The sequence below is a fragment of the Metarhizium robertsii genome, assembly GCF_000187425.2.
Source record: "Metarhizium robertsii ARSEF 23 chromosome Unknown MAA_Scf_1, whole genome shotgun sequence".
Classification (NCBI taxonomy): Eukaryota; Fungi; Ascomycota; class Sordariomycetes; order Hypocreales; family Clavicipitaceae; genus Metarhizium; species Metarhizium robertsii.
Window position 1 is genome coordinate 2,046,032 of NW_011942149.1, and position 22,850 is coordinate 2,068,881.

The 22,850-nt window shown below is 49.7% G+C and overlaps 8 protein-coding genes across 8 annotated transcripts in view; 3 read left to right on the forward strand and 5 right to left on the reverse strand.

Moving 5' to 3' along the window:
* Positions 1-266: 266 nt before the first annotated feature.
* MAA_04783 (Peptidase S8/S53, subtilisin/kexin/sedolisin) lies at positions 267-2,379 on the forward strand (the record flags this gene model as incomplete). The annotated part of the gene is made up of 5 exons (XM_007822879.2): positions 267-472; positions 524-924; positions 1,001-1,515; positions 1,579-1,862; positions 1,941-2,379. The coding sequence occupies 5 exons, from the start codon at positions 267-269 to the stop codon at positions 2,377-2,379; spliced, it is 1,845 nt and encodes a 614-aa protein (XP_007821070.2).
* Positions 2,380-4,687: 2,308 nt separating this feature from the next.
* On the forward strand, positions 4,688-6,786 carry MAA_04782 (Heat Labile Enterotoxin Type Iib; the record flags this gene model as incomplete). Its single annotated transcript, XM_007822878.1, has 2 exons — positions 4,688-4,821; positions 4,878-6,786. The coding sequence occupies 2 exons, from the start codon at positions 4,688-4,690 to the stop codon at positions 6,784-6,786; spliced, it is 2,043 nt and encodes a 680-aa protein (XP_007821069.1).
* A 1,117-nt stretch (positions 6,787-7,903) lies between these two features.
* Positions 7,904-8,150, forward strand: MAA_10648 (ATPase domain, prokaryote; the record flags this gene model as incomplete). The annotated part of the gene is made up of 2 exons (XM_011412366.1): positions 7,904-8,009; positions 8,089-8,150. 2 exons carry the CDS (start codon positions 7,904-7,906, stop codon positions 8,148-8,150), a joined length of 168 nt encoding a protein of 55 aa, XP_011410668.1.
* Positions 8,151-13,008: 4,858 nt separating this feature from the next.
* Positions 13,009-14,232, reverse strand: MAA_04781 (PA14 domain protein; the record flags this gene model as incomplete). Its single annotated transcript, XM_007822877.1, has 1 exon — positions 13,009-14,232. The coding sequence occupies one exon, from the start codon at positions 14,230-14,232 to the stop codon at positions 13,009-13,011; it is 1,224 nt and encodes a 407-aa protein (XP_007821068.1).
* Positions 14,233-14,391: 159 nt separating this feature from the next.
* On the reverse strand, positions 14,392-15,577 carry MAA_04780 (uncharacterized protein; the record flags this gene model as incomplete). Its single annotated transcript, XM_007822876.2, has 3 exons — positions 14,392-15,128; positions 15,164-15,227; positions 15,287-15,577. The coding sequence occupies 3 exons, from the start codon at positions 15,575-15,577 to the stop codon at positions 14,392-14,394; spliced, it is 1,092 nt and encodes a 363-aa protein (XP_007821067.2).
* Positions 15,578-16,377: 800 nt separating this feature from the next.
* Positions 16,378-19,089, reverse strand: MAA_04779 (uncharacterized protein; the record flags this gene model as incomplete). Its single annotated transcript, XM_007822875.2, has 2 exons — positions 16,378-17,429; positions 17,802-19,089. 2 exons carry the CDS (start codon positions 19,087-19,089, stop codon positions 16,378-16,380), a joined length of 2,340 nt encoding a protein of 779 aa, XP_007821066.2.
* A 143-nt stretch (positions 19,090-19,232) lies between these two features.
* Positions 19,233-20,257, reverse strand: MAA_10649 (UbiE/COQ5 methyltransferase; the record flags this gene model as incomplete). Its single annotated transcript, XM_011412367.1, has 2 exons — positions 19,233-19,442; positions 19,499-20,257. 2 exons carry the CDS (start codon positions 20,255-20,257, stop codon positions 19,233-19,235), a joined length of 969 nt encoding a protein of 322 aa, XP_011410669.1.
* A 1,285-nt stretch (positions 20,258-21,542) lies between these two features.
* The window catches only part of MAA_04778 (uncharacterized protein), a gene marked incomplete at both ends in the record, with an annotated part of 1,482 nt that continues 174 nt past the window's right edge, over positions 21,543-22,850 (reverse strand). Inside the window, 2 exons of the mRNA XM_007822874.1 lie at positions 21,543-22,317; positions 22,398-22,646. Coding sequence (XP_007821065.1) covers positions 21,543-22,317; positions 22,398-22,646 — 1,024 coding nt within the window. The remainder of the gene's footprint in view (positions 22,318-22,397; positions 22,647-22,850) is intronic.

Here is a 22,850-nt window from a genome sequence, read left to right on the forward strand (position 1 = left end):
GTGTTTTAGGCAGGCCGCCGGTTCGGAATCTCAGATAGGAATGAGGTAATGGACGATGCAACGTCAGGTATACCATCTGGATAGGATCGATAATCCAGAGTCATGAACCGCCAGTATGCTATGCGTTCTGAAAGGACTCGTGCTTGCGATATATACCGACTTTGAAAGATTGACATATAAATACGCAGATAGTTCCCGCCACTTAAGGATGATTACACCATCGAAAACTTTCCATCTGCCAAGGGATACAATCCTCCGCTTCCGAAATGAAGTTTGGCCTCATTCTCCTCGGCGGGTTCGTACCTGCAACTGTAGCTGTACCGTTTGACCAGTACCAAGTTCACGAACAGCGAGGACCTTTACATCAACAATGGATAAAGGGACAACAAGCCTCTGGCTCTACCGTTGTGCCCGTACGCATTGCTCTAAAGCAGAGTAACTTGGAAAAGGCTGAAGACTACCTTCTTCAAGTGTAAGTCATAAAACACGGCTCTGTTGGAAGACTCCATCTAACCTGCTCTAGGTCTGACCCAGCATCTCCAAAGTATGGCCAGCATTTCACAACGCAGCAGATCGTGGATCTGTTTGCACCAAGCGAGCAATCAATCAATCAAGTCAAAACCTGGCTGGTTTCGTCGGGCATCCCTGCTGGCTCAATCGCGCTCTCTAACAGCAAGGGCTGGATCAATTTCAACACCACGGCCAGCGAGTTGGAGTCCCTTCTCAAGACCAAGTTCTACCTGTACACCAACAACGCAACGGATGGCGTGTACTTTGGAACCGAAGCATACAGTCTCCCTCACGATGTATCCTCTCTTGTGGACTTTGTCATGCCGGGCATCTCATTCACGCAGATGCAGAAAAAGACTGCGAGAATTGCCCACCCCAGCAGCAGCAAGCTTCAAGGCGCATCCATTGACCCGAGTTAGTAGTGATACTCTGCGAAAAGACTCGTCACTCGTTCCCCCCTTATCCAATACTAACCCGCCAGCAAATATAGACGGCACGGATCATTGCGACACATATGTTACTCCGCGCTGCATCAGCGCCTTGTATCAAATCCCACCTGCCAAGCTGGCCAACCCAAACAACACCCTGGGCATATTCGAGACGGAGGGCGACGTCTATTCTCAAGAAGATCTGAACCAGTTCTACGCTGCAGCTGCACCAGGAATCCCCAAGGGTACCGGCCCAATCATACACTTGATAAACGGTGCTACTGCGCCCAACCCGCCGTCGTCCGCCGGCACCGAGTCCGACCTCGATTTCGAAATTGCAATTCCCATCATATACCCGCAGAAAACCAGCCTATATCAAATCCAGTATCCTGGGAATGCAGGCTACAAAAACTTTAATTACATCTTTAATGATTTTCTCGATGCGTTTTCCGGTCCCTATTGCCACGACAACGGTGACGAGGGATCTGGAAAAGAGTGCAATGATCTCACTCCTCCCAACGTCCTCTCCGTCTCCTGGGGTGACTCGGAAGACCCGTCGTTGGTCAGCTTTCACAAGGTTCGTCGCCGTGCCTGCATCGCACCAGAGGCAAGAATACAACCTAACCATGACTTCGCGCAGCGTCAATGCACAGAGTGGATGAAGTACGGCTTGCAGGGCACGTCCGTCTTTGTCGCCAGCGGCGACTACGGCGTCGCCGAAAACACTTGCCTCGGTCCCAAACAAAACATCTTTGTCCCAGACGGTCTATGCGGCTGCCCGTACATCACCGCCGTTGGTTCAACCTACCTCCCCAAGGGCGCCAAAGTCGGGGACTCCGAAGTTGCAACCGAGCGCTTCTCTTCTGGTGGCGGCTTCAGCAACATTTTTGCCACTCCAGAGTGGCAGCACAGTGCTGTTTCTGAGTGAGTATCTCGCCTATGAATTGTCAAAACAGAAACTGCCAAGTCAATGTACGCTAAGCTCTTATGGCGCCCATCTAGGTATCTGACCGAGCACAAGCCCAGCTATAAATCCTACAACACAACAGACGGCAAGCTCCCCAGCTCAGGCGGCATTTACAACCGCGGCGGCCGTGGCTACCCCGACATTTCGGCCATTGGAGACAATGGTGTTGTTGTAGTCGGCGGCAGCCAAGGCACCATCGGCGGAACATCCATGTCCGCCCCTCTGGTCGCCGCCATCTTTAACCGCATCAACGAGGAGCGTCTGAATATCGGCAAGAGCCCTGTCGGATTCATCAATCCGGCTCTGTACAAGGCGTATAGCAAAAAGGCATTCAACGACATTACAAAGGGAGATCAGCCCGGCGGTGGTGGTTGTGGCACTACTGGATTCTCGGCAGCATCGGGCTGGGACCCTGTTACGGGTCTAGGTACGCCAAAATACACCCAGCTGCTCGAGTACTTTCTGAGCCTATAAGGTTGGAGTTTGGAGGGTTTTTGGTGAGACTATTCCACGACGATAGCTACACAAGGGCTCCAAGGCCTAGTTGGAAGCCTCAGCGTCTGCGACCTCAGACCTCAGGGGCTCACCGCCGCTTTGTCTGAATTCTGGCTCAAGGGCCTTGGATGAAACCAAGGACCTTTGACACTCAATAAAATTATTCGCTGAATTCGAAGCTGTGTTTTTCAAGCCCTTGTATTGTGTCCCTACAAGCTCCTGTCATAATATCATGCATCTTCCAGTGCATACCACGACATATGTGGCAACTCACGAGTTGCGTCACTACTAGGCCCTGTACAGTCTATTACTAGCAGAGACTTTGCGTTGATTTAAACTTACGCGAGCTACGATCTTGGACTCACATTTTATATTAGATGGAAAGGGTATTTTTATTACTTGGTAGCAAAGCATTTACGGAAAAACTATATTTATAGTTTTTTTAAAAAGCTTAAATAATTAATAATAAATCTAATAATTTCCGTTAATCGGCCACAATTAACGGAAATTAAAGGAATATATTAAAACGGGTAAGCGTGTGGCAGACTGGATGTGTGTGTATTATCTTGTGGAGCGATGTGGGTTACAGCGCTCATGCATAGACCGACTCTACATTGGAGAGCTTTGGACTATCTCTAGCAATATGCAGGATATAGGCCGGGGAAATTAGGGCTTGGTTGCATGATCTCTGCCTAGCTAGTGGCGTCATTTCGAGCCAAGAGGTGTCATCCAAGACCCTTAGTGTTTATGCACATTGTGAGTAAAAAAAAACATGCGTGAATCAAGCAGCGATATGTTGGAGTTCAATACCCGTGGCTCTATTATATACGGGGTCCCAGGTCCCATGCGCATGACTAAGTACAGCTGCTTCTGTAACATCGTGGGGTATACGTCCGGACTTTTAAACGTCGCTTAATTGATTTTAACTTTGATGCCCCTGACGGGTGTGCCCACTTTCGCAGTCGCTGCCGGCCCAATCCGAACCCGTGCAGACGTCTGATAATGGTAATAATCTCGTGGATAAAAACCGATCCCTCCTCGCCGTGGCCTGTGCTCTCGTATAGGATGCCTGTTCGAGAAAAAAAAAACCACTTTTAATACATATTCCTCGGCTTGCGCTGAAAAAACTTGTTCCCACTCGGAAGATATCCCGTTCACGACCGTAGTTACACCCGCACTATTATTAATAGATGTCGGTATTCCCGAAAGGCCATGCTATCTCGACACCTAGACCCGGTCTGGTCTATAATGCATAGTTGCTCATATAAAATACTACTATACTTGTCAACCGCACATGGGAAATAGCAGAGATGCGAGCGTTGGTGTTAGATAATCGTAGCCAGCTACCTGTTTTGTGAGTTTGGCCCGCATAGTTATCAAGATAAAGATGCGGGATGGGTAATTAATATGTTCTGCAAAAAAAAAAAATCAATAAGTTGCTTTATATAACAGGATTAATATACAAGACCCTGCTGCCAATAAACGAGTTGTCCTAGGCATAGGCAAAGCGGGCGAGAATGCACATGTGACTGGACCCTTGAATTATATACAACGTCCGGGGGTCCTCCGGGAGCCGGCTTTGGCGCTGGGTTAGCTGCGGCTGCTAGTTAGCGCGGTATGTTAAAAAGTGGGCTGCGAGGCTTTTATTCTTCCTTGCTAACCCTTGTAAATACTACAACACCATAAATTAAGTGTAAATTTATATGCTTATAGTATTTTTTTTAAGGTTTATAACTAGACTTTTTTAAACTATACCCTTCGGGGACCCTGCCGGGGGCCGCCAGCAGCTAGCATTAACAATAAATTATAAGGTTCGCGATATTACACACATGAGTGTATTAATCCGTTGGCCGTCGTGCCTGTGTCGCCGAGTAGCTCATGCAGCCGGCCCGACCTGCGACCTACGCTGCAGCCTACGACTAAGTCGCAACACCTTTCACTCTACTCGGTCCCCCAGTTTTTATCCCGCTTTGCCTAAATGTTGTAATATGCTGGTGTTGATGAATCCCAGCCAAATAATTCTATCCCCCACAACGTATAGTTCTAGCGTGCAAGGGTTGGCATAAAGAATATTACTTCGCCTCGCCCGGATACAAGACCCCTATCCCTATCCCTGAGGGCTTTAACGATACGCTGCTTGCAGTTTCTATAGTTTCACAGACAAGGTAACATGAAAGAAGTCTATATAAAGCCGCGCTTGAGCTACATCCAAATCAGCAAGTTTCTCTAAGCCTACATGGCCCTTCTACCTCAGGCATCACGCAAAGTCTTGTAAACAGTCGCCAACATGACAATTCTTTCTATACTCCTTCACTTCCTCCTCTGGTCTCTGCAGAGTTGCGCCCTAGGTGTGCCGACTAGCCATGATCCAACTTTGGATCTATCACCCTATCCAGGTGTCGGTACTCAGGAATCTGACTTGTCCGTTATTTTATCCCTTTTGATAATATACTATTTAAACTAAATTATTCTCCTAGACTCCTACGTAAGCGGCAATCAAGCAGTAATATTCTGATTGCCCTCTACGCCCGGGGCCTTAACGCCGAAGCCCGCAAAGCAGCAGGAATCGAAGCGTTTCACTGGGGTATTCACGTTACTCCCGAGGGCGCTCTGAAGTCGGAGAAGACAACAACCCTGTTCCATGTAATCAACCAGGAGGAGAATATCAAATTATTCCAGTACGAGAAGAGGACAATCAACCCATTTAGGCAGCGTGTCATATTTGCACGTGTTAAAGTCGGCACGCTGCCTCCCACCGTCTCTGTCGATAAGCTGGACGAGCTGCTTTCCCAGGTCCAGGCGCCAAGTAAACTCGAAAACCCCGGCGACAGCTGCGTTACATGGGCGGTTTGCGGCATAAAAAAGTTACAAGAAAACGGTATAATTGAGAACTTTGACACGACGGGTTTTGCCGATAAAGTCCTGGAATATGGAGAACAACAAACTAGGGCTCTTGATGATGACGAACCCGAGTTTGAGGCAGATGAATTCGACATTGCCAATTACGATGCCAAGGAGGGAAAAATTATAAGGCAAGAGTCTGTCCCCTGCAAACGGGCGGGCGAGCCCTGCGTCAACCCTAACCCCAAGGAAAAGGAAAACAACGAACCTGCAGTCGAAAAGCCGGAAGATGGCGAGCTGATAGCCGTGGCTAAGGAAAAGTCCAAAGAAAGTTTTGATGGCCTCTTGGAAGAGTTCAACTATGGTAGTGTGGTAAAGCAGGACAAGCTATATGGCGAGCTGAATGCACGGCTGCCTGAGTTTAGCGCGCCGCGGGTTGAGAGAATCGCCGGCTTTGCCAGTAAGCTCGGAGAGGGCGCCCTGGCTATTGGTGGACTTGTGCTTTACGGCAAGGCTGTGGCGGATGTGTTCTCAAGCGAGGATGCCAGCGTCTTGGACAAGGCCGCGGTGGTAACATCTATCTTGCCCGGCATTGGCTGCGCCGTACAGCTTGCAGATGATGAGCAACGGGGGCAGGTTGACGTCACCCATACTGCGTTGTGCTTTACCGAAGATGCTCTACTAGTCTCTGGGTTCTGGGAAATCGCCCTGGTAATGCAGGTAGGAGAAGAGATCAGTAACTGGATAAAAGCAGAGGACGAGCGGAGCAAGTTCTGGGACGGGGATCTCCTTGCACAAAAGGGTGCAGAGGGATGGCTTCAGAATGTCAAGAGGCTGATTAATCATCTTAAAGGAGATGAGTTTTTTGTCAATGCTACAAGTCAGTTTGCGACATACCAGATACTTACTCTATATCAAGCGTCGCAGCTTACTGGCGACCTGCATGCTACTGCGAAAACGAACCCGCAAGGCATCGAGGCTGATATTCACGCCCATGTCCAACCAGAGCTCAAACGGCAAATCTGTTCGGTTATATCAGACAGCAAACAGCAGCTACAAACGAAGCTTGAGGCTATAGCTCTGAATCACACGATAAAGCTAGAGCGCGAGTTTAAAAATCAGTTCCTGGATGAATGGCTAAAGGCAGCGACCACGCCTAAGCCGATATTCGGCATAACACTGCCAGACTTTGAGAGCAATACAAGACTCATCCACGAGCAGGTTGAGAAAGCCAGAAATACACCCCTGCAACTGTATGAAAAGGAAGTCAAGGCGGCTATTAGGGAGGTAGTTGAGAGGCTACCAACACCTGCTCCATGCCAATGTGATCAGGGTAAGAAGGGAGGAAAGTGCGAATTTGGCGTCTGTCAAAGCACGGAACCTGAAGGTCACCCCCTGGATGCGGGAGGGAGAATATATACTGCCAACGTGCAGTCTATCGAGGTGGCCAAGAGACTGCGTTTGACAGACAGTTGCCAGGCTCTCTTCACGAAGTGTCAGGCAGGCGAAGCTGGCAGGGCCCTATTTTGCACGCCGGGCAAGTAATGCCTGGTGCACTTCAAATACATGGGTGATTTGAGGACCATGTCAAATTTTCTATCTAGACTGTCTGCCCTAGTGTGCTGTATAGCCACGCGTCTAGTTTCATACGGTTTCATATATCGTTGATGAGTCTCAAATATATTAGTACTTAGGGTTTAGATCCGGTTGCCCAGCGACTACGCTGTAGTGCCCATGTCATGAACATCATCGTTCAGTCCTTGATCCCTACTTAACCATCACTAAACTGTCCAATTGCTTCATCAACGCTTGGCCGTGTTGGCATCTCCAGATGGATGTAAAGCACTTATGTGGACCTATTACGCCAAGAGTTGGGCAGTCTACTCGGCGTTCCTGAACCGCTCCCACTATTTTCTCGGTGCTACATGGTGAGGGATCTGGCCAAAGCCAACATGCCAGTACCTGAGCTTGGCGATGGACGCGACATTATCACGGAGATGTCATGTAGACGAAATGCAACGCAAAAGTCATCAAAAAAATGATAGAGCCTGACAGAGCCCAGCAGCCAAGGTAATTCAGCTTGTGGAGAGTTGGCCATGCGGTCGCAGGCATCCAATGTTCAGTTAGCCATTGGCCTGAATGAAAAGTTCTGAACCCTGCAGGTAATTAGGGGTTACGTAGTGGACGGGAGTGGCTCTAACGCATGTGTCGCACCGGTGTCGGCGGTATCCGTTTTCCACGGCAGCCGAGTAAAATACGGCGGCCGACCGTAGTTGTTTCAATGTCGCAAGCTTGTTTTCGTCACTTCACGAGCTTGTTACACGCGCACGTCACATTGCGGGGTAAAGCTGACCTATCCTAGCAACAAGCCAATTACGGTTTCGCTCCCGCCCCCTCCCGCGCGGCCCGGTCCGATTTCCCGCTGCCAAGCTGGCATTTGACTGGGCAGGCCAACCATGCTAGAAATCGTTTTAGCAATGACGCCGTACCGTCCGATTTATGAGCCCTGACCTGCGGAGTGAAGAACAGCGACGGCGCGAGGAGCGAGAAGACTAGCTCATACATGCATACTACGAGTCTTTCCCGTGTAACCAATTCTCCAATCAAATATACTAAGGGGCACTTCGAATCGTTATTGCAATATTCCGTAAAAGCTCCAATCATGTCTTCAATACCTGATCAGGCCATAGAGCCCGATGCCGCCATGTTTAAGCTCGCGCGGGAGACGATCATGAAGCGCTGGATCGAGCAGAGCATCTGGAACTCAAGTGAGACCAAGAGAGCAGGTGGATGTGGAAGCACGAAGAACCACTTGAGTTTAATTCTAACTCAGAATCTCAAGGCAAGGCATCTCAATCTTCATGCTCCGGCGTAATAGAGAAGGTGAAGCCAAGACAGCCGAAGAGTGAGGAGGAGCTGCAACAGAAAGCTGAGCGACGCGCAATACGTGAGCATGGACGCGAAGCGTCACGCCGGTTCCATCACTTTATTTACGAGGTGTCGAAAGAGCGTGACCGAATACAAGACAAAGCAAACCTCGACCGGCATCATCACGCAGGCTTATAGAAAGATAAAGTAGCAAAAGAATTAGAAGAGAAATCTGGCGCCGGAAATGGGTCATATTGCCAGGGATGTCGTGGAGGCACACACAACCCCTTGAAGACGTGTTGGCCGAGGAAATGGGGCCCAATCCTGCTCCTTTAGTGAGCCCATCCGAGGGCGGCGACCGCGGAGCAGCAGAAGCAAGTGATGGATTTCGGCAGTCAAGATATCAGAGGGGCCTGAGTCCAAGTCAGGACTCCCAGATGAGCTGCAGAATGGCAATGCGCATCACCCACCCTCAGCAGAGTCGGCACCAAGTCCACAGCGCTTTCTTACAGACAGCGGAGAGGATGCTCGCTCTGTAGCGGAACAAAAGCCTAAATAGGGCGAAAGAGCCTTGTCCCCGAACGCAAGTGGTTCATTCTCGATCCTGACGACATGGATGCGAAGGGAATGTCTAGCATATAGCAAAAAAACTTACAAGGTGTCAAGATATGTGTCCCTCATGGTCATGGCTGCTCCGGACCTCGTACTCAATGAGCAAGTCAAGCCTATTCCCACCATGGCTTCAGAGCTTGGTAGCAGCTAGCTGTGTAGCGATTTTGGCATGGCGACGTGATGATGCCTCTTGCGTAACTAGCCAGGGCTTATTCCTCTGTAACCCGGCCCGCCGAAAGCTTTAATAACAAGTGATCTGGAAGGTTGACTCGCCTTCTGACACGGAGAGCCTCTAATACTGATCGCCCATGGCGGGTGAGTGCATTACCCGCAGACAAACGCGGGTTCCAGGTCGTGAGGAGGCATTGAGCCTGTCAGTGTGCGAGCGAGTGTGAGACCAGTGCAATTAGAAAAGGTAGGTAGGTTAGACGTGTTTCTCTTGCCTGTCACTCTGTGCTGCTTCCCGCTGGGTACAAGTTGTTTGCGTCTTCGTCTCTTTCGAGGAGTCCGAGACGGATGGATACCCCGCGATGATGTCTCTTGCATGGTGATCTCCTACAACTGTAAGGAGTCAGCATGACCCAGCCAAGTTATGAGATCCAGTGAGAGCCGTGGAAGCTTTCTTGTCAAACAATGGCACCATATTAGCCTTGTTGCTGCCAAGTTACTGGTAGTTGGCGGTTTGGGATACTCTCCCGTGCCATTTATCCCAACACCTCTATACCATAGACACCAACAACATTCACATCTTTACACACCTCACCCTAACAACAACCATCTCCTCCCCAGCCTTCGAAACCTCCATCCAACCCCTCATCCCTCACACCCTAACCGTTCCACCCACTCCTTCACCCCCCCGTAGGAAGCGTATACTGAACAATCAAGCAACAACTCCTCGGCGCCATCATATTAACCCTCTCCGGCGCCAGCAAACGTCAACCCCAAATCCCCAAACCCCTTACTAATTACAACCTCCCCCTAAACCCCCAAAACCTTCAAATCATCACGCAACTTCTCCGCCTCCAAAACCAAGCGGCTCATACGACCCTACATCGTACTTTCACCTCTGGCAGAGAATTTTGTAGGACCAGCCGGCGCCACCGCTGTCTTTAAGAAAGTCCGAGGCATCTCTCGCACGGTTTACGACCACTCTACGTAGACTCTTGGACATTGACAGCGCGTGGTTTGCCCCTCTGAGTCTGGGTGTGACCCGAGCCCCGAATGACTTCCGCCTCATTGACATTTCTTCCTCAGTTCAGTCTGCATATATCTACCGACCAGGTCGTGCAGCCCCACGGACTGAACCTGGCAAAGTAATGAACTTGAATAATAAGTATTAGAAAATAAATTTGGTACAACGTAGAAATAGTACACAAAAATTATACCGCCGATTTACTTCACTTTTCAAGTGCAACACATTATTACAAGCTGATAGGTAAACAAAGCCTTTGCATTCGCATTATAGTACAGGGAAAACCCCAATAATACATAATTATTCCAGGATGGGGGGAAAACCTGTCCAAAGGCGCCCTAGAAAATCCGCCATTCGCCACTTCAGTTTGGCCACTCCTTTAGCTTCCTAGGAGGACCGTATCCCATAATAACGTCAAGTTGATAGTTTAATCAAAGCATTCTACAGATAGAGAGTAAGTGGCTGGTTCTTTTACCTCCGAAAAGCCGGGACCAAAGTCAACCGACTCGCCAACGCAGCGCTCGCTCCTGCGCGATATTAATAAATAAAATCAATACCAAGTGTGGAGGAAGGTACCTACCAATACAGTTTACAACGCACTCCCTCTGTAATCCCAATTACATGGACCTTTGCCGCGCTATTCACTTTTATTAATAAAACAAAATAAAACAAAAAGGGCATAATTACTTTGCGAGAGCTTCCCTGGGCTTACATAGGAGGTTTAAGCTTCACACAGTAGCCAAAATCGTGAATTGCTTGATATGGATCTGTAGGCTTTCCCTTTCCGAAGATTATTGCCTGCGTTATGTGAGACTACTAACGGTATTCTTTAGAGGGGTAAGATAACCTACTCCTTGCTTTTTGCCGTTGTAATCAGCGACGGCACCTAGAGCGGCAGTTGCATGAATGAACAAGTCTGTGAGATGCATTATTTTTTGCTTAAGAGCTTGAGATCTGTAAGGTAGTATAATAAATTGGATTTTATAGTACGGACTATGTAATATTTTAGAAGATAATATTGGGAGATCAAGTAGATATTTATACTTTATTAGTCTTTTAATTATATACGCCTAATAATTTTGCTATTATTAAAGCGTTATATATAAGAGCATGTATTTCTAGATACCGCGTAGTAACTTGTGGTAGTTAGAATAGTCCGGTCTAGAAGTTACAGTATAAATCTAATATATTAGAATTTAAAAATAAACCAATAAAATACTAGGAATTCTTTTATTAGGTTAGCTCGTGAGTTTCCAGTAACTTAGACTTAGCTTCCACAAGATTTTAAGTTTAAATCTAATATAACTGCAATACACTAACCTTTTCTATTGCCTTCCTCTTTTAAACAACAACTCTGTCATTTCTAGGTCATAGTTACTCTAAAGGTAATTTTTTTTTCTTTATAGAAGGTTAGTGCACATTTCTTGGTGAAAATAAGCTTGCGCTGGTACCCCAACTGCAGGGGCACGAAGGGCCACAAGTCCCTCGTTGAGGGTAAATTTTAAGCTGCAGGCACAGGTGAGGGCACACGGACCATGAAAAATCCTCTTGATTATGAAAATCCGCTCAATTACAGCGTCCTCTTTGTATAGCAAAAAATCTTAACTTGAAAGAGAATTATAGAGGGCTATTTGGTCCAGAATCTAAGATATGTATCTTAGGTTTATATCGGTAAAAGTAAATTTTCAGAGGCTTTTGCAAAAGTAGTATATTCTGGCCCCCTATTTCACCAACCTTCTATCAAGAAAAAATTAACTTTGGAGTAAACCATGCAGGAATGTGACAAGGATGCTACTGCAAGATTAGGGCACACTTACACGGGCGGGGTCTCGCAAAATTGGTGTCACTTATAGCGGGCGATTCAATTCAAGGTGTCAAACTATAATAATTTATACTGTACAGTAACTATCGTATCAAATTTACTTTTAGTTGCCGCAAATTAAAATATTATACAAGGTTCACGGCTTGGTTGCAGGAATGTCTAGTAAAGGAATACAGTATTATAACGCGAGTTAAACCTCGCGCGATTCGATGCGAGATGGCATGCAAGCCTAAACCTAATAATGCTACATTACTATGGTCTAATAAGCCATAAACCTTCTTTTCCGTCTGGTTACATATGCCTCTACATGCTTATCGTCTTTTAGCCTTATCCCGTTAACGTGGATGCATAGCGGGGTAGTGCGGCGCAAAATGCAGGTAGGAAGTCCAGCTGTGTTCGGTCTTGTGAGTGTGTTTGACAGGTTGATTCGAGGACGGGATACTAACAGCACCAAATTTGTCAAGCTAGAGCAGCATGCGCAAAATGGAGATGCACGGAATGGAAGAACAAGAAGCAGTAGGCTGCTGCCATGAGAACCCGATCGAGTCATCGACACTCATATATGCCGAGTAGCAATACAGAATCTCCCATTTAGATTTGATTACTTTTAGCAGGTATGGGCCGGTCAAAGAAGGTCATTAGCGACGAGGAGCGCCGTGTTCGTGCACTAGAATTGACGCAAGCAGGCGCTGCTGAGTCATTTCACGCTGCCAATGCGGCCCCAACGTTGCACGCCACCCACGGTGACCGAACCCGCAAGCAGAGCACCAAGTCCAGGACGAGAGATAATTGACCGCACCAGGGGCGCTGACGACGACGGCGCGAGTCTCAGCAGCTTCGACGTTGATGTTAATGACGACAGCGGCCGTGGCCGGCGCGTCTTATGAGGTGGAGCCTCCGTCTTTTCGAGATATCGTGGAAAACAATGGGGCTGGGCGCGCGAGCACGCAGACGGCCGGACCTCACAGCGCCGAAGCAACACTGTCGCTGGACAATGACAGTCCGATTGTCAACGCAATCCGTGCGATAACCTCAGGCGAGACACCCGAACCGGGTATGCATACATGTATTGTAATGCGCCCTGCCTACCATTTTCCTTTGACGGGCGGTGGGCCCGTGCGACGCTGAAGGCCGGGGACCAATCATCTTACACGAGGCCCAGGGTTAGATGAGAGAGGCGCTGAAAGTGTGCGGCTGGAGCACATCAAGAGCCACTTCGCCGCAGGGCCTCACAGGTTAGGCAAAGGTGAGAGGGACCAGCTCTTCGAGACTGTCAGCAAGCTATTCCAGGACGCCGGGGGAGACGGAGAAGAAGAAGACACATCCGCCGTTCCTGCAGTTGCCGAACAAGCTGTCCCTTTCGAGCAGCACGACTAGCCATATCCGTACTCGCCTGTGTCGCAGCCTGGATAACACTTGCGCCCACAAGAAGAGCCTTGGCGATAATAGACGCATCCATCTGCGTCGAGATGCCAACACCCATCGGCTGTGCCTGTAAAGCAAGACTCGGCAACGTCATGAGCAATCCAGCATTCTGCTGAATTCCCGTAGCAATCTTATCCGTATACGCCGCCGACTCCGTCGCAGCAGACTCGAGATACTCCTCTGCACTCACCCGCAACTCATCCTTATTTGGCTGTCGAATGCCAAAGTCAAGGTCAACCCAGTCCCCGTCGGAAGATGGAGCCATATCAGTTGACTCCCCGATCAAAGCGAGGACGTACTCTAGCCGCATAATGTGTGACTTGCGTGTCTCAGCCAACGTCTCCAGAGCTGATGTCGCTTCCAAGACTTGATGCTGTCTAACATCATTCAGAAGTGATAACACGCCAGTCTCCTGTCTCGCACGAAGTCTAGCCATAGCCTCAGCACCCCTCCGCTCCCTGATGGAAAGATAGGACTCAGAAAGTGACCGCAACTCGGCACACAAATCCTGCGCCTTTTGCAAAAGAAACATGGCCCTACAATTCGGCATGGGTCCTTCCGTCCTACCCCCAGCCAAACTCGCAAGACTCGCGCCACCCGCTCTAGCAGCTATCAATTGTCCTGGATCCAGAGGCGGGTCGAACAGCGGCAAACGACGTGGATTCCCATCAATATCCAACCCGTGAAGGATATTGTACAGTCTTCCATCGACGAGATCACGTAACGCTTGCATGGCCGGGTTCGCTGGAATACTAAAATACGTTGGTCGGACAAAACCCAATGTCCCATCACGAGTCCCAGCAGGCGGAGAATTCCCCTTCACAAGCGTATTGATGAAATGCGGAAACTCGAGCTCCATATTCATGGTAGCCGTAGCAAAGTCCGTCACAAGAGACTTTATGTCATCATAACGCTTGGTGACAGGTCTCGTAGGTGACACAATCGTAGCCGGTGCCGGACCAAAGAGTGTCAGTGCCTCCGTATACCGTTGCGTAGCCATGGGTATCGCCTCAGGGGATAGTTGACGGAAGTACTGGTCACCGCTTGCGATGAGGATCTCGATGCACTTCATAACGAAGCGTTTCATATACACGGCTGGATGTTGCCGAGCAACTGCATGCGGGGAAAAGGGATTTGCTTTCCAGTCTTGTACTTCGAGGGACTCTCCGGTAAGGGTTTGAGATTTCGTATAATCTGTCGTACAGACCCGCCGAGACGGAGATCGGCTGATTTAAAGGGGATAAAACGCCAGCTTCGGTCGAGGTTGGAGAGTGATTTGGGGGTGTCTGCTGCTATTGTTGTCGGTTTCCACGTCGTCTCGTGATGGGTCAAAGACGAGACGAGAGACTTCGATAGCGAGGTCTAATTGCTGTGTGGCGAGAAGTCGTTCCATTAATAGAGACACGACATGGAAGCCCATTTCCCAGTTGTAAATCGAGGCTGGCATGGCCAGTTCCCTGTACTTTTTGTTCTGCAATCCAAAAGACCTGTTCTCCATGTCCTTGGGGAGGTGCTCGAATGCGTCAAAGATGGCGTGATAACCCTCCGTGTCGGCAATCTCCTCGACGAGATACAAGGCCGAGTCATGTGTCATAGTCGACGTCGAGACTGTCGTCCTATTTCTGGTGTCGATTTTGCCCTCTAGTGTCATTCTAGGAGAGCCAAAGAATAGCGAAGCCTGCGTCAGTGTAGTTCTTTCAACAACCAGTCCCAAGACTCCCGGATACTGAGAGACATTGTTGGTCAGAAGCCACGAGAGTGCAGACGTCTCCGTCATATTCTTTGGACTAGGAACCGCCAGGAGTGAGTGTTGGTTCTCATCGATACCGAGTTTGCAGGCTTCAACTTGGCTCTTCAATGTCGAGATCTTGTCGGTCGAACTCGAGTGTGTAATCCGTCCAAAAGCCATCTCCGTATCGTCCCAACCGTTGAACCAGCAGTGCCGTCGATCAACCGCAGTCGAAGACCCTGAATCTCAAAACGTCCGAGTATCTGAAACTCACCTCCGCTCCCAGAAGTCTTCCACCGGTCCACATGAATAGCAAGGCTCAAACCTCGATTCTTCTTCTGCAACCGGAAGCGAAAAGAAGAGATGGAAGGTAAAGCAGTCTCATCCGAAGCCACACCGACATGAATCCCAGTAGCAGTGATATACTTGGGAGGCCACTTCCCATCCTCATCTCAACCCAAGCCATCTTAATCTCCCAAAACTCCTCCGCCTTGGACGGCCCATCAACACTGTTTGCTTGGTCCTCCAAACTCTTCTTTTGATCCTCTCCCTTCTTCGCTTGCCTCGCAATCTGTGGAATGAACAAGAACAACATCTTCTTGAACAACGCAGGAAGAAGATAGCTCCCCGGATGAGCAAGAGGCTTTTGATCAGCACCAACCTCATGCGTCTGGATGTCACCCTCCATCTTACTCCACGAAAGCCAATTCCAACTAATCAACATCGTATTCGTTCCTATGACCACGAGTTGCCTGTAATTAAACACAAAAGGCGCCGCACGTGACCGACCAAAGAAGTGATATCTCCCGCGATAGTCCTTGGTCGATTCCCAGAGATAGCTCAACACTTCGAGGTCGGCGACTTCATGGATAGCGTAGACATACTCGCGGAGTAATTGACTTATGGTATCCCAGTCAAGACTTGCTTAGAGCATCTTACTCTCCAACTCTTCAAAGGCCTGGGTTTTGTCGTCTCGGAGGGAGGGGTCGACCCAATTCTCGGGATAGAGGAAGACTTTGCGGTTAGCTTGCCAGAGTGTAAATTTACACATCCAGGCCCAGAGAGATTGATCGACTCCAGTTGTCGATACACCCTATTTCTTCTCCAGCCCTAGCAATGATCGTTGGACGAAGAATTGTGCGCTGGCGATGGCCTGCCCGATTCGTGATGTCTCCATCGGTGCACCCATCTGTAGGTCCATGAGGAAATCTGCTGATAGATCGCCGGTGGTGATAATACCACGGTTGACAAAGACTGGAAAACGGATGATGTATTCTTGCAATACGTGTTGTTGTCTAGTGATGACGACTTCCTTCGCTCGTGCGAGTGCACCACCAGTTGTAGATGCAGATCAGGATGATAGTGCCGTTTTTAATTCCTCTGCAAATTCAAAGTCCTCTGATTTCTTTGGATCCCAGGGTAGTTGCGCCCATATATGCCGTATCGTAATAGGCACACCGAGGTCCTTGGGTACGGAGCAGGCTTCGGTTAGTTGCTGGAGAGGATATAAGTCCCCATCGAGGAAGGTTTTGGGAGGTCCTTGAATGTTGCCGTTGGCCAGCGTGTGGTGAAGAAAGCGCAAATGTCACTCTCATAGATTGAAGTCAGTCTTTTAGTCTCGGCCACCAGCTTATCGATCGTATCCGTCTTTGACCCGTTCGAGAGTCGTTCAAGGTACTTGACATAGGCTATCAAAATCGCCAGACCAGATGTCCAAAATTGTGTTCGAATATTAGCAAAGGACCGTAGTCGGAGCAGTTGAGCGACATCTAAACGGGAGAAGTTAATCCCCCGTTCAAGATGAAAGCCCACCTCTTCCGGCTCAAGACTCAACATCTTAGCCACGTCCATACATCGTCCCAAGTGGCCCAGAGTCAGGCAAACGAGACTTGCAAGCTTGATAGGACAAACCAAGCTGTCCTTCAAGCTCACCTCCCCTCCTGATGTAGAATACGACAGATTCTTCAACTGCAACCCATCCATCCATTCCACTAGGGCCACATTACCCTGTCGCAAGTGCTGAGGTGTAGTAAAACGCTTCACATCAGGTCCAGGGATAGACGTAAAAGGACAATCCTGACCGCTGATGGCAACTTTCCCCTTATCCGAGTTGGCGATGAAAGTATGCTCCGCCGTCACAGGAGGGAAGAAGTAAGTACTAGTTGCACCGGACCAGTAGTCCTTGAGAGGAGCATGGAAGCCCTTGAGAGACTGGAGGTATGCTGCATTTGTCGGATCTGGGACGTCAGGTAGGGGCGCGGGATCCTTGGCGGCTAGGAGCTGCTGAACGAATTGAGAAGGGGCGTCGGGGAAACGAGTGGCGAGCGAGTCGGTGACGAGAGTGTCCGTTGCTCGACGTTTTAACTCTGGGGCCATCCAGACCATAGCTTGTTTTCGACATGTTGCAATCTTTTGTTCTCTGTCGTCAGGTTTCGAGTCTGGGACTGGCTCTTTGAAGGCGGTGATGACGTCTGATACGTTAAGACGGCAGGTCTGAGCAAACACGCTGATGGTTATGCTGTTGTTCCTTGTAGTGATGCCTAGAAGAGAATTAGTAAAGTAACTCAACAACCGACGATGAGTGATGGTGAAAACATACTTGCTGTTCCTCAACCACATCAACCATATCCTTCGCAACAGAAGGACTCAACATCCTCGAACACATAGCCAGCAAACTCTTACTTCTATACACCTGAACATCTCCAGCTCCTCCCCCTCCACCACTCAAAACCAAAGCAAACTCCCCCTAACACTCGCCACTCGCTCAACGATCCCAGCCACAGCACTCAAATCATGCTCATCCAACTTCACCCCCTCCTCTTCTTCCAAGAGAACGATCAAATCAAGCGCTTGCTGGATCGACTCAATCCCTTCTGGCCAATCCAACCACAAATCCAATAGCTTCAACGCACTCTGCGGATCAGTAAAAGTATCAACACCCCCCTTCTGACAAACAACCCTCCACCAATCCGCATACCTCTTCACCGGCAGACGAAGAATCTTGCACAGCCGCTGATGACTATACAGCCTAGCAATCCCATCAAGCGTCCAGGGTGTGTTGGGATTGAACCCAATAATCCCCATGAACACAACCTGATCATCCTGCGTCATACCCAACGCCCGCAACACAGCACCCATATTCTTCCCAAACGTAGCATCCGTCTGTCCATCTCCATCCACAAACGCCAAGGACGGATACAACTTGACCAACCCGCTACGCAGAAACAGTCGTGCATAGAGAGAATTGGGAAATTGTGCGTACATGAGGCCCCAGAAGGGAAACAGCTCGACGACAGTGATACTAGTCTTGATGGATAATTCCTGCGCTGCGGCTAGACGTTGGATAAAGTCTCCATCCAATACGTGATATTGGGTTGTATTGCTGGGATAGATGACTTCTCGATGGGCGAGGGCGTCTATAGCTGCATCTGTTGTCTCGATGGACCAGCCAAGGATCTTTCGTAGACGGATGAAGGATTGGAGATCGAGTGATGTACGGCGAGATAATCTGGCTGCTTCATCACAGCGAGCGATCATCGACGACTCTTGTAGACACATATGCTCCAGTTTGTCGCTGAATTTCTGTTCTGTGACTGGCTTATCGTCGATGGTCTCGGTGACCGTCTTCTCCAGTGTGACCACGAGGCGATTGCTCAAGTATCGAGTCTTGAGAACCATATTCAGCTCTAAAGGTGTGAGATCAGATCTCGGCAGAAGCTGGGTCTTGACCAGTCGAAGGCTCATAGTCGACGCCGTGTTAATCATCTTCCAAGTTGGTGTTCCGGATTTCGATCCATCATCAGGCGATGATGCTGCCACTTTCAGGTCATCCGCTTCATAGCCCGAGTACTCTCCCGCCAAGGACAGTCCCACCGCCTGATCATAGGTCTTGGAAGCCAGGTCCGGATGCTGCTGTTGAAGAAAAGTGACAAAGTCGTGCGTGTAAATACCCTCCTGGGTGATAGCCTCAAAGTCCAACGGTTGCAAGCTGAGTGCCTCAGCAGCCAACCGTCTCCCATGCGTAGCAAGTGCCGCAGCCAGATAATCCCCTTCCTTTGACGCCGGCAAGTAAGGAAAAGCTCGATGTACCGGATCCCCATCCGTCTGAAACTGCCTCAGCAGCTCATACTGTGAATACCCCAACCCATGCAACGCAGCCCTTGTAATCCCCATAGCATTGTTATAAGGGAAAACCCCCATAGGGCCATAGGTGCAACCCTCTCCGCAACAGCTGTATACATCCCCCCGTCATCCACACCAAGTTCCTTCTCAAGATAATTTTCCATAACTTCGACAGCCATCTCCTGATACGTAACCGCCGTCTCATCTGCATCTCCGCCACATCAGGCCTCCGATGCAAGAAGATAATCCAACATGGTCTCGGCATCCTTCACCTCCCATCCCTTTTCACAAGTCCCGATAAATACACCGTGGAGGAGCTGCATGAGATCGACGAGGTATGACGCCGGGCCCAAGACAGAGGCACTCTCATCAGCGGTCACGCTGTCTAGATCGCGGAAGAGTGTGTCGAGGTTGGCTTGTACATGGTCCGTCTCAGGGTCATCTTTGCCATATTTTATACCCGTTACGGCAAGGACTGGGATCTCACGCGGGAGCGGACAATGTCGGCCCAGATGGCGTCATTACGTGTGTCGATGCGTTGTACTTCGCGGTGTATAGCTGCGAGTTTGTCGTTGCTGAGGGCAGAGGAGGAGAGACGGTTGGTAAAGTTAGATTGGGATATTAGGGCTATGGAGCGGGCGGATGTGAAGCCGGCATCGAGGAGAGCGGGTAGGTCTTCTGCGTCTGTGACTAGGGCGTGCAGACGGAGGAGGGAGGTTAGGGTTTTTTGGAGTGCTGTGGCATCGCCGGTGGTAAGGGATGATAGATTGGACTTGTAGGCTGATGTGGAAGTGAATTGGCTAAAGGTGAGATATGTTGTGTTACCGCCATTGTCGGTGTTGGCGTGGAGGGTTAGGAGCTCGCGGAGGGCAGTATTTGCGGCGGGGGGTTGGATAGTCAGGATTCCGGAGTTGGAGAGGGCGCCGAGGATGGTCGTTGGGGCGCGATAGAGAGGACCCGGGCGTACGGCTTTGGATATTTGTTGGGTTGTGGTGTCACTGTCGTCGGGAGGGCTGTAGTACTTCAAAGCCACGTTGTTGAGTGTGCTGAGAGATTCGTCCTGGAGGATGGGAAGGCAGAGTTCCCGATCATCCTTGCAAATGTCGATAATGTCGATCGCGAATTGGAGGCGTTTGGAGACGAGAGCTCGGAGGGCAGAGGGGCGGCGGTGACCGGCTCCGACGCTCTCGCGGATGGACGAAGTGATTGCGTCGTCCAGTCGGAGGGCTTCGTAAAAGTCCTCCATTTTCCCATCTTTTCCCCCGTGTTTTTGGGTGTGTGTTTTGTCTTATTTTCTTTTTTCTAAAATTTCTTGTTCGTATTGAGAGTTTGTGAAGGGGAGTGGGAAGGTGCGAAAGTGCAGGGTGGCGATTTCCCAATGAGCAGGCCGGCACGATCTTCCAGACTGGCGCACTCCTCCTCACGTCAAGTCAACATTGAACATTCAGAAAAAGACCCCGAGTACTAGTAGCCACGCATCCAATGACTCCATAACAGATTCTTCCTCTAATTAATACAATAACCGTCACTCTATTTCTCTTTCAGGACTCATTTTCAGCTTGCTATTAAGCAGTCACACGAGTCACACGACCAAAAGATGAATTAATTAATTGTATTTTCCGTCCAACAATCTTGGTCGCTCAGGTCCCGTATTAGGGCAAAGGACGTGCTGAGCTAAACTATATATAAATCCAAACCACAAATAAGCTTCACCCAGCTCTTCTTACAAGACCTCGCAGGTGAAGCTATTAGGCTCACTCTCAGGAGGCGGCTTGCCTACCTCGGCGGAGGAGGTAGGTTGTCCCCAGAACATAGGACAAGTGTCTAACTATTCCTTTTGAGTATTAATCCTTCTACAGTTTATCTAGAATAATATCAGATCCCCCAAGGCCGCAACCTAATATAAATAAGCATGGGGCCGTAGCCCAGGTAAACGCTCTCCTTTTGGGCCCTTATCCCGTTTGCGGGAGTGTTGGGCAGTGGCCGTAGATATAATGTTGAACCCTTGGTTTTCCTGGTTAGAACTCTCTCGCGCTCTCTCTAAGGCTGCTGCCGCAGTCAATCCTCTAGTAACTAAGCGATGGAAATGGATCAGAGACTATCCGGCAGCCCAGTAGGAGTCTCCCCCCTCACCCCCTTTCCCCTTCAGCTGGCCAGAAACACATCTTCTCATTCCATCACTGCTTTTTCTGGAATGCATTGGTTTATTGGACAATGCAATTATGAGCTGGTGCGTGCTCAAGTGCATATCGGGCGTGGGAAAGAGGTAAGAGTGAGGGGGTGGCAGTCGGGTATACGCATCCGCGGCGCCTACGGATGCTGCATCGAGGCATATCCGCTTGATGCTGCCTTGCTTTCATCACGATGTGGCCTCAAACTGTCTACTACTAGTGATATCCTTGCAAATTTTCTCGTGTTATACTACCTACTGCTTGCGTATGACGATACTCGCCTTACATGTACCTACTCAGCACCTACCTACCTAGATCATCAGTCCTTTCCGGCCTACCAACTACCAAAGCAGTACCCCCTCACCCATACCACACAACCTGGTACTCCTTCTCCCACTCCGCAATAATCTTCCCGGCCTTATCCTGCGTCTTCTCATTCACCCTCACCAACTTGTGGCCACCTTCAGGCACGGCAGGGGCGCCAGTGATGTCCAACTGGAACCACGCCCTGGGTGGGACGTTTATGGCCTCATCCCAGAAGCCACCACTTTGAACTTCAATCTCCCATGGGACGACGGTAGGCTCCGGTGCCGGGTTTGGTCCTGGCAGTACCACTGGCGTGTCCTTGGGGCTGTTGATGGTCGCGGTGGTCGTGTACACGTCGGGGGACCAAGTGAGTGTCACAGTATCCTCCGGCTTGGGCTCATCGTCTTGTTCCTCCTTCTTCTGCCCCTCAACTTCCTGAGGGACAAGTGGACCACCACTGCGATACTGAAACTTACTCCCAACCCTAAACAGGCACCCCTTGTCCTCATCCTCCCCAACATTGAAGCGCAGCACACAAGCCGCCAGGCTCACAGTCCTCGAGGTGTCGTTGCTACCCCGTACCGTCAAAGTCAGCTTCCCGTCGATACCCAGGTCCTTGGATGAGCGTGTGGTCCAAGTCAGCTTATGCGAGGAGATAACGGGTCCGCGGAAGTCGGGATTCAAAAGTGGCATGTCAGAGATGGCTAAGGCTGCTATGCGCGTGTTAGCCACGGCAGCCCGTGATGCTACGCTGGTGCTGGCTATGGACATGCGGTTGCCGCCGTTGTCGTTTACATCTGGTACTTTGATGCGACCATCGGCTTTGAACCTATTACGCGGCACACACAGGGTCAGTAACTCCGGGAAGAGGCTGTAGGCAAGAGGGAAAAGGGAAGGAGGGAAACATACAGCCTCATCTTGACAGCAACATTCAAATCGCCATATCGCCCTGTAGAGGGCTTCTGGAAATCCAGGGCGGCACCGCCGGGGTAGGTCAGTCGTCCAGCCGTGTTGAGCTTATTCTTGATACTCTCAATCATGCCGTCGATTCCGGAGCGCAGCCCCCCCTCCAGACCTTTCTTGATGACATCCTCGTAGCCACCGGAATTCCAATTGAAATGATCCACCTTTCTCTTTACATTGACGTATGAACTCGCACTATTGGGGAGGTTGGATCTCTAGGCGTAGACTTGAGGAAGAGTCCTCCTGTTCGTTTACAATGATCTTGCATGTGACTTTCCAGCTGTGTACTTGTCACTGTTCACGTGCCCACCTCTCGGTTAGCCAACCACGTTTCAAAAATCATGGTAACTGGAGACAGAGAGACAGGGGGGAAAGAGGGGGAGGATGAGAGGGGGAAAA